The 12,609-nt window shown below is 37.9% G+C and overlaps 2 protein-coding genes across 3 annotated transcripts in view; one reads left to right on the plus strand and one right to left on the minus strand.

Annotated features, from left to right (window-relative positions):
• The window catches only part of LOC107697519 (disheveled-associated activator of morphogenesis 2-like), a 42,104-nt gene extending 35,078 nt beyond the window's left edge, over positions 1-7,026 (plus strand). Inside the window, exons 19-23 of the mRNA XM_016498320.1 lie at positions 626-794; positions 1,208-1,315; positions 1,447-1,507; positions 3,395-3,565; positions 6,029-7,026. Of these exons, the coding sequence (XP_016353806.1) occupies positions 626-794; positions 1,208-1,315; positions 1,447-1,507; positions 3,395-3,565; positions 6,029-6,244 (725 nt within the window). The 3' untranslated portion in view covers positions 6,245-7,026. The remainder of the gene's footprint in view (positions 1-625; positions 795-1,207; positions 1,316-1,446; positions 1,508-3,394; positions 3,566-6,028) is intronic.
• A 3,901-nt stretch (positions 7,027-10,927) lies between these two features.
• LOC107697531 (molybdenum cofactor biosynthesis protein 1-like) overlaps positions 10,928-12,609 on the minus strand; it is a 14,450-nt gene continuing 12,768 nt past the window's right edge. Inside the window, exon 11 of one of the 2 annotated variants that reach the window (XM_016498329.1) lies at positions 10,928-12,405. In XM_016498329.1, coding sequence (XP_016353815.1) covers positions 11,351-12,405 — 1,055 coding nt within the window. In that variant the 3' untranslated portion in view covers positions 10,928-11,350. The remainder of the gene's footprint in view (positions 12,406-12,609) is intronic. The other variant, XM_016498330.1, reaches the window with a different exon arrangement.

Below are 12,609 nucleotides of genomic sequence, written 5' to 3' on the forward strand. Positions count from 1 at the left end.
TATATATACAATTTATTTATTTTTTCCAGAAATGTCTTTATTTGTTTGTTCATTCATGCTGACATTACTGTGGGTACTGATCTTGTATAGTGAATCATGTTGATCATGAAATGATTACAATTGCCCTTTGGTCCCTCATACAGAATGATTTGGTTTCAATATGTTATCCTCTGGCAAACTATTCTTACCATCTTTCAGTTGATCAGAATTGTGTTTTTGACTGGGCCCAGGCAGAATCTGCTGCCTTTTCCCACATTTTCTGCACATTCTGTGCAATGGAATTGCATGTGGTAAAATGTGTTTAACAGAGCTGAGGGTACTACACTCTTATTGGTAGCTAAAAGCACAATCAAATTAGTCAAAATAGTTGTACAAACACACATAGAATGGGGAATGTATAGAACTTCATTGAATTCTGCATATCTGCTGAGCCTGTTTATGACCTAACTTGTGACTTATGAATACTTAATCCAGAAATGATAAACTCTTAATAATCAACAAATTCCAGTTAAGTCTGTGAAAGAAGATCATGGTGTCTATATTGCCTGATAATAAATATGTCAGTGCTATATAGAAATCAAGGATGCTACAGTAACATCTTTGATATCTTTTCTCATATCTTTAGCTATTCTGTGTGCGTCACGTGAGGTGATGAGAAGTAAGCGCCTGACACAGGTTCTGGAAGTGGTTTTGGCATTCGGGAACTTCATGAACAAAGGACAAAGGGGCAATGCATATGGTTTCAAAGTGTCCAGCCTCAACAAGATAATTGACACCAAGTCAAGTATAGACAGGTCAGAGGTCAATAAAGAGGTTTTTAGCTTGTTCATCTAAATGCATCAATTAACGTCACTGTTTTCTGTTAATGCATCTATTACACTTTCCACCGCTACCATTGAGATGTTAAATTCAATTTACCGAATTGGTGTAATCAGACAACATTATTTATTTTTAGTAAATTTTTGTTCTCACTTAACTGTGTTCACAGGAGGCATTGTATGTTTTTTTCTTTCTTTTTATTCTAATAAAATAATTGCAGTTCTGTTTTCAAATTGCATTTTAATAGCATAAATTGCATCAAATCTTTAAAAAAAATGCAAAGCATCCATTCACTGTCAATGTGGATTAATAGCACTGATAAATATGTTTCTAATTTCTTTGCTTTAAACTTGAAATAAATTAATAATTCTATTTGCATTTTCTACAGGAACATCACCATGTTGCATTACCTGATAATGATCTTTGAGAAAAATTACCCTGACATCCTCAATATTCAACAGGACTTGGCCACTGTACCAGAAGCTGCCAAAGTCAAGTGAGTCACATGCTGCATACTGATGAGTTTAAATATAGTATGTACTATTGTTTTTGATAGGCTTAGGCTGTTTTGTATATCAGTTGGTTAAAGACTGTTTTTGTCTTACTGTTACTCTCTGTTACTGTTAGTCTGGCTGAGCTGGAGAAGGAAGTGTTTGTCATTAGGAGCGGCCTGAAAGCTCTGGAGGCGGTGAGTCATCCATCATTTACATTTACACTGATGGCTTGTACAGTAGTTGTTGGGGCACTCACAACCTAAAGGTTGAGATTTTAACTAGAGATTTTAAGATTCTTTCCATAGTCGCAGGACTGCATATGCCCTCAAAATGGTAGATCTATGACAAGCTAAAGCTCAGTGCTGGAAAGCGAAATTATTGTTTGTTTCACAATAAAAAAGAACAGTTTTGACTTCACATGGAATATTGTCTCTTATGAGATAATTAGCTGCTCCATTGAACTGAGAGACAAAGAACTTGGCCAGAATCACAATGATAGAGATGCTAGTTAGAACTGAGACAAATGAGTTCCCCATGGCAAATCTACTGTGGACGAAGACTCAGTATATACTCTCTTGGCAGACAGACCTTCAAATGGCTTTTGGAGCAAAGACCTTTGGCACCTTTGTATGCCAAACCACAGTAAAAGTGGATGCACTTTTTGCGTATGTAAATTTGGTTTGAAAAGTTCATCCACAGCATATATGTACAAATTGATTATGTAGCTCAAGCAGTCCATTTTTAAGTAGAGATCAAAAGATCTTTGGAATATTTGTTCCAAAACAAAACAAAGAGTACTAATGGCTACCATATTGGTTCTGAAAAATCATTTCAAGCTTACTTCCAATGTGATGGGTTTGTGATTTCTGGGCTTTCACAGTGAAAAGGATTCATCCTTCTGTCTCGGCATCCATGAAGCAGGCAGCTGGTCATGATAAGAGGGCATATGGTCATTAAACCAGGTGTGACCTATTACATCATGCACACATAAGGAAGAAGAAACTGTGTGTGTGTTTTGGCAAATATGTCAGGGATTAACCGAAGATGTAGGATGGTGGAGCATGCAGCCTATGATATCTCTATGACACTCTCAGAAAAAAAATAGTACAAAAGCTTTCACTGTGGCTGTACCCTTTTAAAAAGAAATATGTACATTTAGGGAAGATGTGTCAAGCACCTGGAGGGCCACTGTCCTGCAGTTTAGCTCCAACCAACTCCAACATACCTGCTTGGAAGTATCTAGCACACCTAAAGACTTTGATTAGCTTGTTCAGGTTTGTTTCATTAGTTTTGGAGCTGAACTCTGCAGGACAGCCCCCCTCTAATGGTGCTTTTCCACTGCATGGTACGGCACGGTACAGCTCGGTACGGTTCACTTTTCAAGTTTTTCAGGAGTTGCGGCAATAGAGCTATTATACGCAACTATAACGACATGTGAATAATCCCGCCCACTCTCAAGCGGTACTGAACTGCAGTGGAAACGCAAACCGAGCCGAGCTGAGCCGTGCCGAGCCGAGTCGTACCACCCAGTCAAAAAGCGTTTACCACACCTGCTTTAGAGTATTACTGTGCACCCTTTATGGGTAAATAAGGTACAAAGGTGTACTTTTTGAAAGGGTACTGCCCCAGTGACAGCTTTTGTACCTTTTTTTCTTAGAGTTATATTACCCAACATTATCAATAAGCACTGTTGCCGAATACTGTCAGTGGAAAGTGGCTAAAAGACTGTTTGCTAAATGTCACTACATGACAACACACCTGCAAGTATTGGAAACTAGATAAGGTTTGTCCAAGAAGTTGCTAGACTCGCTAGGCAATTTATAAAAAAAGAAAAAAGAAAGAAACCTCATTGAAGGGGTCTGAAAAGTCACTCAATCTAGTGACAAAGTCACTAAGTTGGCAACACTGGCAATAGGGTGGGTGGTACACAATGAAATCTTCCAAGTTATGGGTTGCCATGTGTGTTGCATTTGTTTTGCCAATCATGCTTTTCCACTCATTTGTGTTTCTTTGTTGTTTCTCAGCGCAATCCACACTCATCGTCATTGTTATCACTCTCCTCTCTTTCCTCTTCAATCTAGTTTTCTAAGTCTCTGAAGCATTTTGGAGAGGAGGAAGGTTGCATGCAACCGGATGAGTTCTTTGGAATCTTTGACATATTCCTGCAGTCGTTCAGCGAGGCCCGACATGATCTAGAGAACATGCAGCGACGCAAAGAGGAGGAAGAGAGGAGAATGCGCATGGAGGCCATGGTACATCTTTTCCTGAAACAGATATACACACAGAACACACACAGATGCTTACAGGATCCACAGATAATGTTCATCTGGATAATTTCACACTTGCTTGGAGGTCGTTCTGTCTTTCATTAACATCTGGTTTTGTTGAAGTTTACTTATTTTGTTGGGGAAGGTTTTTTACGTAAAATCTGGGCTGTCTCTCCTTTAAAGCTTATCGGTAAATGGCCACTTTGAGGGAAAACACAAAACATTCCATAAGTGATGACAGTAGTAATGTAGTTGATAAGCCTTGGAGTAATTTGTAGCAATGACCCCAAATTACATGGCTAATGTCAATGCACAGAAAAATGTGTCAATGATCTGTAAACCGGATTTACAAAATTTTACATTAGCCTTTTTTTTTCTTTACACTTTGTGATGAAGCTGCTGTTTCCATTCCATTCTTGCATCTTTCAAAAACTTTTCTTTGCATACCCTGCATTACATTGTGCCTCAAATTATAACATCCTCAAACCAGAACGTTGTTAAAAATCTATTCATTCTTAATGCTGGAGTGCTTTTAAAGGCTGTGCAAGCACTCCAACAGGCTATCTAAACTGGATGTGTCAAAGCCAATGTTCAACAAAAAAAAGCACATGGAGTAAGTCAGAAATAGATCTGTCTACTGAATCCAGCATATACAGAGTCATTGATTATAATTTGGTTCCCACATCCAGTGTAGGCCGTTGATGTGACCAGTGGTGACCAATGTAAATGTACACTGGACACATTATCTAATAAATCATAATTATCAGGACATGAAAATACACAGCTTTCTCACTTTTGCCATGTACATGAAGTTAATGCATTTCAACAAACAAATTCTCACTCGTGCTCTATGTTACGTTGAGGTTTGAGGGGCCTTGAGGGAAAACATTCCATAAGTGATGACAGTAGTAATGTAGTTGATAAGCCTTGGAGCAATTTGTAGCAATGACCCCAAATGCACATTTATTCACTGTAGTCACTCATGAGACCATGAATCACCTCAAAACAGCTCTGTTAGGTCCCTTCTGTATTGTGATGCTGTTATTGTAGGACATTTTCAAGATTGACCTCTATTAAATGTTTAGTTTGATTTAAAGCTACTTCAGATCAGAGGAAATAATACAGTTTTTCTGGATTGCTAACATTATAACTGATTCATTTGGTCCAATTTTCCAAACCATTCATTCAGTTCTTGAAACAAAGTCACATTTCTCAAAACTTCTAACACATTTCACCTGTTTTCACACGTTCTATTTGCTTAGTATTTTCTGCAAAACTCTACACAATAAATGCCCTCATTTTGACCATGTTCTCATTCTGAAAACACAAGTACACTATAAAATTAACTCAAGCATCACAAAATGAACTCAAATACCACACATGCATCTATGTGCAAACAATAAGTACCAAAACTGATGACACACCAGTCTGAATCTCAGGATACTATAAATAGTCACAGGTTGTGTGCTTTATAAAATGAATCCTACTGGTGGGAGTCAAAGAGAAGAGGAGAGGAAGAGGAGGGGAAAAGAAAAATGAAGGGATGGAGGCAAAGGTCATTTGTTGCTGATGAAATACAAAGCACTATAGTTGACCATGTTCTTGTGCATGGAATGACCAAGGGGGAAGCTGGCCAACAGGCTTATCTGCAGGGTTTCTATGCTATTTACACATACAGTATAATTACAGTACACAGTAGCAATACTTTAGATGAGAGAACTTCCACTATTCTGTGTACACCACCTAAACATAATGCCACACCCTATGATAGACGACTGTCTAGGGGAGCAAGAAAAGACTTACAGAAGACTTTCTGTAGGGGAACTAGAGAAAGTCTTCTGTCAGAAGTCTAAGAAACTGTTATAGTGTGGCAGAGCATGCTGCATTTATTTATTTTTTACTGTACAGTAATTGACAGTATACTGTATTGTGTGTTCATATACAATTCTTTATTTGAACTGATCTTTTCTAGTGCTTTTCATCTACTGTAAGATCACTTTACAGTAGTGTAATGATAATGACGTTTTCTTAGAGCTAATTGCTGAATTTTACGTTTTTGCACCCCTCTATTTATGTTGCAAACTGTAATAGACATTGACTTGCAAAATGATTCCTGATTCCCAAAAGTGTTTTGAATTGATCTCACTAGTGTTCTCTAGGAAGTGAAATAGTCTGTGTATTTGACAGGTTTGTGTGTCATCTGAGGCCAAAGATTAGACTCGGATGAAAGAGAATATGTTTTTGACTAAAATATTTGATTTTGACCTGGAAGTCTGAAGTTTGTACAAGTTGGTGTGTAGTTTTGAAATTGTGTTTAGTTGTGTGAGAAAATGGTTAATTGTTTCATGAATTGTGTGTTGGCAATCGAGAAAAATTGTAATATCATATGTTACCCTGAATGATCATGGCTATTTTAAATGTAAATCTCTGTTCATTTATCTATCCCAGCTGAAGGACCAGCGGGAACGAGAGAAAAGAGCAAAGAAAAGCACCGGAGGCAGTGTGTCAGAGGAGGTGGGGGAGTTTGATGATCTCGTATCAGCGCTTCGCTCCGGTGAAGTCTTCGACAAGGACTCTAAACTTAAACGCAACCGCAAGCGCTCTGTCAACCAACTGGTGGATGGTGGGGGTCGTGAAAGACCAGTCACCAAGGTGAACTATTGACCTCAGTGAATACAGTTGGAAGGAGATCAGAATTTTATATTCACAGACTGACAGGGAACTCTCTTGAAATGCCATACACTGCCCACTAATTTCCCTTTTGCTCAGACCAGTAATAACTGACAAGCTCAAAGATGGACAGGCTCACTGTAAGATAGTCTGGTTTATCCGCAGATGTGAAGGATGCCCTGCAATCTCTCTCTTCTTGTGTCTGCTTGTTCCTCCTTCTTGATATGTACAGTCACTCATACTGATCTCTTACTCTTGTTTTTTTTTTGTGGCGAAATGCACAACCTGAGTTCCAGTCTGGTGCTGCGAGGTCTCACAATGTCATAAGAGGTGCACATCACTTGTAGAATCCATATGGTTATCCTTCTAACCTGCCAAGGTTATTGTCCTTTCTCGGCCACCCATTTCCATGCTCTAATTTTAGGAGATTAGGAAAGAGTCCCATTTTTGGAAATCTGGTACCTCTAGTCTTCGGATCCAACTGTGCTTTTCAATTTAAAAGATGCAGCTGGTGCTTCCTAAACCTGAAAATTAAGGGGGGGAAAAAGAAAATATTGTTCAATCCTGGATGTTGGAACTACCACACCGGAGATATGACACTGTGGATGCAGCCTTACAGGTTGGGATACTCCTTCCCCAAGTGCCTCTACATTAACGGCATTCCGAGGACTACCTCCTGTAGGGAGATACTGATGAGAGAAAAGAGCACTTTCTCACAGATACAGAGAATATGATAACCGGAAGTCTAAAAATACGCTGAGTGTATTTAATGGCAGAAATGATACAGAGAATATGAAAACCGGAAGTCTAAAAATACGCTGAGTGTATTTAATGGCAGAAATTAAATGAACCCGTTGGATTGTTTTACTTCATAATTGGTCTCATCTGTCATATACAACTGCACCTTTTATCCAAATGCCCTGAAGTAGCATTCTAGGAAGGAAGGGACCATGAAATTTTGTTTAAAGAAGCAGTTATCTATGAGGAAGTACTAACATGTGTCTTTATCACTTCTTCAGGTTAACATATTGAACCTTTGGGCCTTGATTATATTGAACAAAATGATGCCTTGCTATCTAACTAGCTTACCATCTAAATGTGTATATCAAGAAACGCTAGGTACCCAGGTCTGGAAAAAGTTTGTAGAGAGATCCACTGAATTTTAGACTGTTCTCACGGTCAACATTATGTAACCCACTTTGGTTTTCGTGTATTTTGTTCATAATTTTTAAATAACATGTATATTTAGTGGCTGTAGTCAGGACAAAGGATGCAGATGTACATACAATGACCGTGTAGTTGGCATGGTGTGGCAGAGAAAATGGTGTTAGAGACAGGGAAGATGAGAGGCCTCTGATATGGATATAGACACAGATATGAAGGCAATGAGTCCAAACATCTGAAGGGGAATGTAGAGTCCAGTGAGATGGTGATCATGGATTGAGCCAAAAAAAAAAAATGCATGCACTTTCATGCATGAAAAATCTGTGTCTTCTGTCCATATGGGGTCACAGTGGGAGTTCTGAATAAGGCGATTGTGTTTATCTTTTAAGAGTTAAATATGGACACACATGGTGCTGATTGTCAATTTTTGTGGGTACAGCTCTGCCCCTTCTGACCCTGCTTAATACACAAGTAGGGTGTGAGAGCAGGGCTTCTGGTATATCCATATTTCTTTGCGCCAGCAAGCTAATTTATTAACAGTCCAAAAAATACACAAGTTTTAACTCTAAGCTTACAAGTGCCATAACAACAGGCCAGTGCAGTCATTCTCTCCTTTCTCACCTGCTTCAGCTCATGTGTATGTATTTAGATTTAATGATTGAAAGGTGTATATTTATGTTTGTTTGTTTTTTTTTATATACCAAAAATAGTAATTGCAGTCCTATCTATATTAAGTCACTTTTTTGTGACTAATAGCTTGAGATCGCTTATTATGAGTTATGAGTATTTTTGTACAACAGACAGTTCCAGGTTTGACCTGAAAAGAGCAGACCGTGTTGTCTGGGACATTTAGAAAAAGACAATTATTGCCCATTTAAATCTGAGCACTTTAAAAAAGCTTTAATCTGTCTGCAATTAGTTTGATTGCACTTCCTAAGGATTCCCCATAGAGGCTCTTATTAGACCTTATGGCAAAGTTCTAATCTTGCGCTGCTTAATTGGAGATCATGCAGAATTAGGAATGTGGGTTTGCACGATTAACTGTTCTTTGTGCACCAAATGAATATGACCCAACAGAAGTGAAGACATACACTTTGTTAAACAATTTTATAATAATATATTCAGTACTAAAAAAAAAAAAAAAAGATTATAAATAGTGCAATTTGCCCCTTGCCAAATTAAAATTGAGGTGTTTTGGGCTATTTATTTTCATTTCCTTTACATCTTTGTCATTCTTGTCATGAGAAGAGTGGTACTGCAGACGCTAGAAGTTACATTGTTCCACAGAACAGCTTTGGTGTTCTGCCTTTAAAGTTCCACAAAGTATTAAAATCTTCAGTATTATTATTTGTATTTTTTATGTATATTTGGTCATTGATTGTCCAAAACAGAGAGTTAGCTAGTTGCTTGATGCACTTTTTTTGTAGGACAGATTTTTCCTGCATCACAAACCTGAGCAGCCAAAGGCTGAAAAAAAAAGAAAATCATATAAGTATATATATATATCATATATCATACAAGTATATTTTTTTAGTTAAGAAATCAGGCCTACATAGATTAGGTGCAAGTTAACCAATAATCTGTGTTCCATTGTTTTATAAAACTGTCCTTTTCAGCTCTTTGATTATTGTGGATTGAATATAGATTTATATAGATATGAACTGTAATATGAATGTTAAAGAAAATTGATTATCTTTGGTACGTTACAAGATAAATATATGACTGTATCTGAAAACACCATGCCAACTGCCTAAACGTATCACTTGCTTTTATATTTGAGATATTTTTGAAAGATAATGTTTTGTCTCCCACTTCTGCTTGGTCCAATTGCACTTGATGTTTTCCCTATTGGCTCGAGTGGTGCACAGGTGTGGTTCTCTAATAATGTTGGTCTATTATTATTATCTGTGACATGAAACGCATCACACTTTGTACGCGTTCATAGAATGCTCCACCCATGATTTTGACAGGTTGTATTTGTGCCAAGTGCCCCATTTTAAAGGTTGACTTGACAAGGGCCTCACATAATGTAGTTCTCAAAATATTTTGTACACCATCAGTCATTGAGAAAAAAAAAAGAAAAGAAGTTTGAGGAATGTGGAATGAGGATTTTTTCCCCCTGTAAATTGAAGCTCTATTTATTTGCCTTAGTTTGCTATATTTTGTATGTATACACAGCATTATGAAAGAAATGGTATAACTATATTGTGATTGATATTTGTCAGATAGTTTGTATGAGAATGACAAGCCTTTCATTTATATATATTTGTTTGTTTATGGTCTGACGCTCAATCCCTCCACCTGACCCCCTTTCCATGCGACATTTTGTAGGGTAAAAATAAACTTGTTTCACTGACATCTGCGTAAACCTTTTACTTTGGGTTACACTTCTGTACAGCTGGCTTTTAAATCACACATATGTCCAATGTTGTACTATGAATATCCTAGGCACAGTCATCCATTTAGCAATGGCAGTTCTCACAGCTGCAGAAGTTGTTTCTCACGGTGCAACACGGCCCTCTTCTGGTCACAGAATATTTCACAGTTATTGATCACAGTTATTTTATCCAAACCAACTACTGCAGTTAAGACACGGAGCATATTACACATTATAAACATCAATTATATTAGAAAATTATGATGAACAGCATTCTGACAAATGTTCAGATGATTCAGATTTCAATTTTATGTATAAAAGAAAAATAACAATGAAGGTATAATTAATCTTGTTTGTTCAGGCAAGTCAGAGGCTGAATTTACAGTACTTTTGTAGCAGGACATCACGCAAGTATTCCATTTCAAAAAAATGTGTTGAAAAACTATTTTATATGAATGATATGAAAAACATTTTATTTTATTAAATATGGGCCTCGTTCATAAAACACAAGCAGAATGTTAGTTCATAAAACTACTGTAACATACTGTAATGAATTTGATTTGTTCCGCTCATGTTACATGAAAGAGGCTATACAAAAACCAGAGGTAATGTAATCTAATAGAAAGTGGTTGTTTTATAAGAAAATACTGTCACACAGTATTCAGCCAAAGTGCGAATTTTCAACAAGCCTTTTGAATAGAGTGCTGCAGTGGACATATTTTTGTAGGCCAATGAACAAAAGTTTATGATTCTTACATCACAAGAATCTTCACACAACTTCAACAACTTTTTGAAAGTGTAAATACAATCTGCAGGCTCTAAACAAACTACAGCACAGCCACATGACTTCAATGACACCACCATTAAACTTCCAACAACTCATATATATATATATATCCCTGAAAGTTTGAGTTAGAATACTTTGCAAGAGTGTGATTATTAACACAATTAAGCTGTAAAAGCGGACTGGTGAGATTATGTGTTTTTCTGTTTGGTGTGATGACGTTTAGTGTTTAAAACCTCTGTAGACTCATTGAGCCACTTGTTGGCAAAAGCATTTTTCAAGACAAGTAAAAGCTTTAAAAATCCCAAGGGTGTAATGATGATGTATTTTATATTGTGGAATAAAACGTGAAAATATCTTGAGCTTGTGTTAATTAAAGATTTTTTTTTTTTCAGGCCTTTAACCAAAAAAAGAAAAAAAGGCTAAAATGCTTGATGCCGGGTTTTGACCTGCAAAATGTGTAATCCCTGCAGCACTGAACTTTGCTCAACTGCGACAACCTTACGAAACACATTATCATTAGCTGCATTATCATTATCAAAATAAATCTAGACCAAAATAAAATACTCTTCGTACGTCAGGTAAACGAGTCTTACTTGAACAAGTCACATTTCATGCTGGGCATGGACACAGGAATAGTTAAAATGACAATAAGTAGATTAGCTAGAGGCATCTAAAGGCACATTTTGTTAAAGAAAACTGATTCTAGAGAGAAGAATTTAATACTGTAGCTACTTTCAAGCAGGTGAGATTAAGCCTGCGGTTTATGCATTCTTTAGGAATCAGGCGAGCGATGAAAATCACCTCTCTGTCCGCCTGTCTTGCTGAGCAACTTGATGTCAGTAATAACAATGTCATGGCTGACTGACTTGCACATGTCATAGAGAGTTAGCGTGGCCACCGCAACGGCAGTCAGGGCCTCCATCTCCACTCCTGTGCGGCCCGTGCTTTGGCAGGTAGCCTTGACGATGACAGCATGTTCTTCCTCCAGCAGCTCTATGGAAACGGAGGAGTGGTCAAGAGGAAGCGGGTGGCAGAGGGGAATGAGCGATGAGGCCTGCTTGGCACCCATGATGCCCGCTAGCTGTGCTACCGCTAGTGCATCGCCCTTGGCAAGCTGATTGGCACACACCAAATTAAAAGCTTTTGGGCCCAGGATGATCTTACCACAAGCCATGGCTGTGCGACTAGTTACCGCCTTACTGCCCACATTGACCATGGAGGCTTTACCCTGTGCATCAGTGTGGGTCAACTGCTCAGAGGTTCCATCAAGGCTGGAGGACTGTGCATCTGTTTGTGGTATTTTCAAATCAAACCCACATTCAGGGGTTTTGCTGTGGCAGTGCCGTGCAAACTGCAGAGTTGAATCTCTAAATTTGGTTGTTGACAGTAGTGCACTAAGAAATAGAATGGGAGGAAATGTTTTGGATTGTAGCTGTAGTGGCTGAGACCCCCAGCGCAAAATGTGCGTATGAACGGTTAGAGCTTTGGGGGTTTTTAAGGCACCAGCATTCACTTGATAAGATTCGGTCATCACTTCACTGCAAAGTGCCTCTGAGGCTGCACGACTTTGTCTTTGACTGTTCGATCTTTTCATAGAACGAAACCTTGGTCGATTATGCTTTTTACAAAGAGAAGTCAAACCTAGTGCATCATTAACAAAAGTGCTTGTGTAGTCCTGATTGGCATTACCATGAAAGTGTTGAATGCAATTTGTTAATGAGTGAGTTGTAGCGGAGGCTGCTGAATCCATGCTGTGGATCAGAGGAAGAGGCTGCCTCTGACTGCCTCTAAACAGAGGTACTGACAGCGGCCAGCTGCAGTTTCTACCTGTAAACAAGGACACACATATTTAACAATACAATATTTTTAAAGGAGAATCCTCCACAACTGGTAATCTGGTAAATGTATACACATTAACCTAAACAGTGTGGGTGATGAACTAGTATAGTATATACTATACTAGTATAGTATATAAACACATACATACATATATATATATATATATATATATATATATATATACTGTTATGA

The sequence above is a fragment of the Sinocyclocheilus anshuiensis genome, unplaced genomic scaffold, assembly GCF_001515605.1.
Source record: "Sinocyclocheilus anshuiensis isolate Anshui unplaced genomic scaffold, SAMN03320099.WGS_v1.1 scaffold1534, whole genome shotgun sequence".
Taxonomy (NCBI): domain Eukaryota; kingdom Metazoa; phylum Chordata; class Actinopteri; order Cypriniformes; family Cyprinidae; genus Sinocyclocheilus; species Sinocyclocheilus anshuiensis.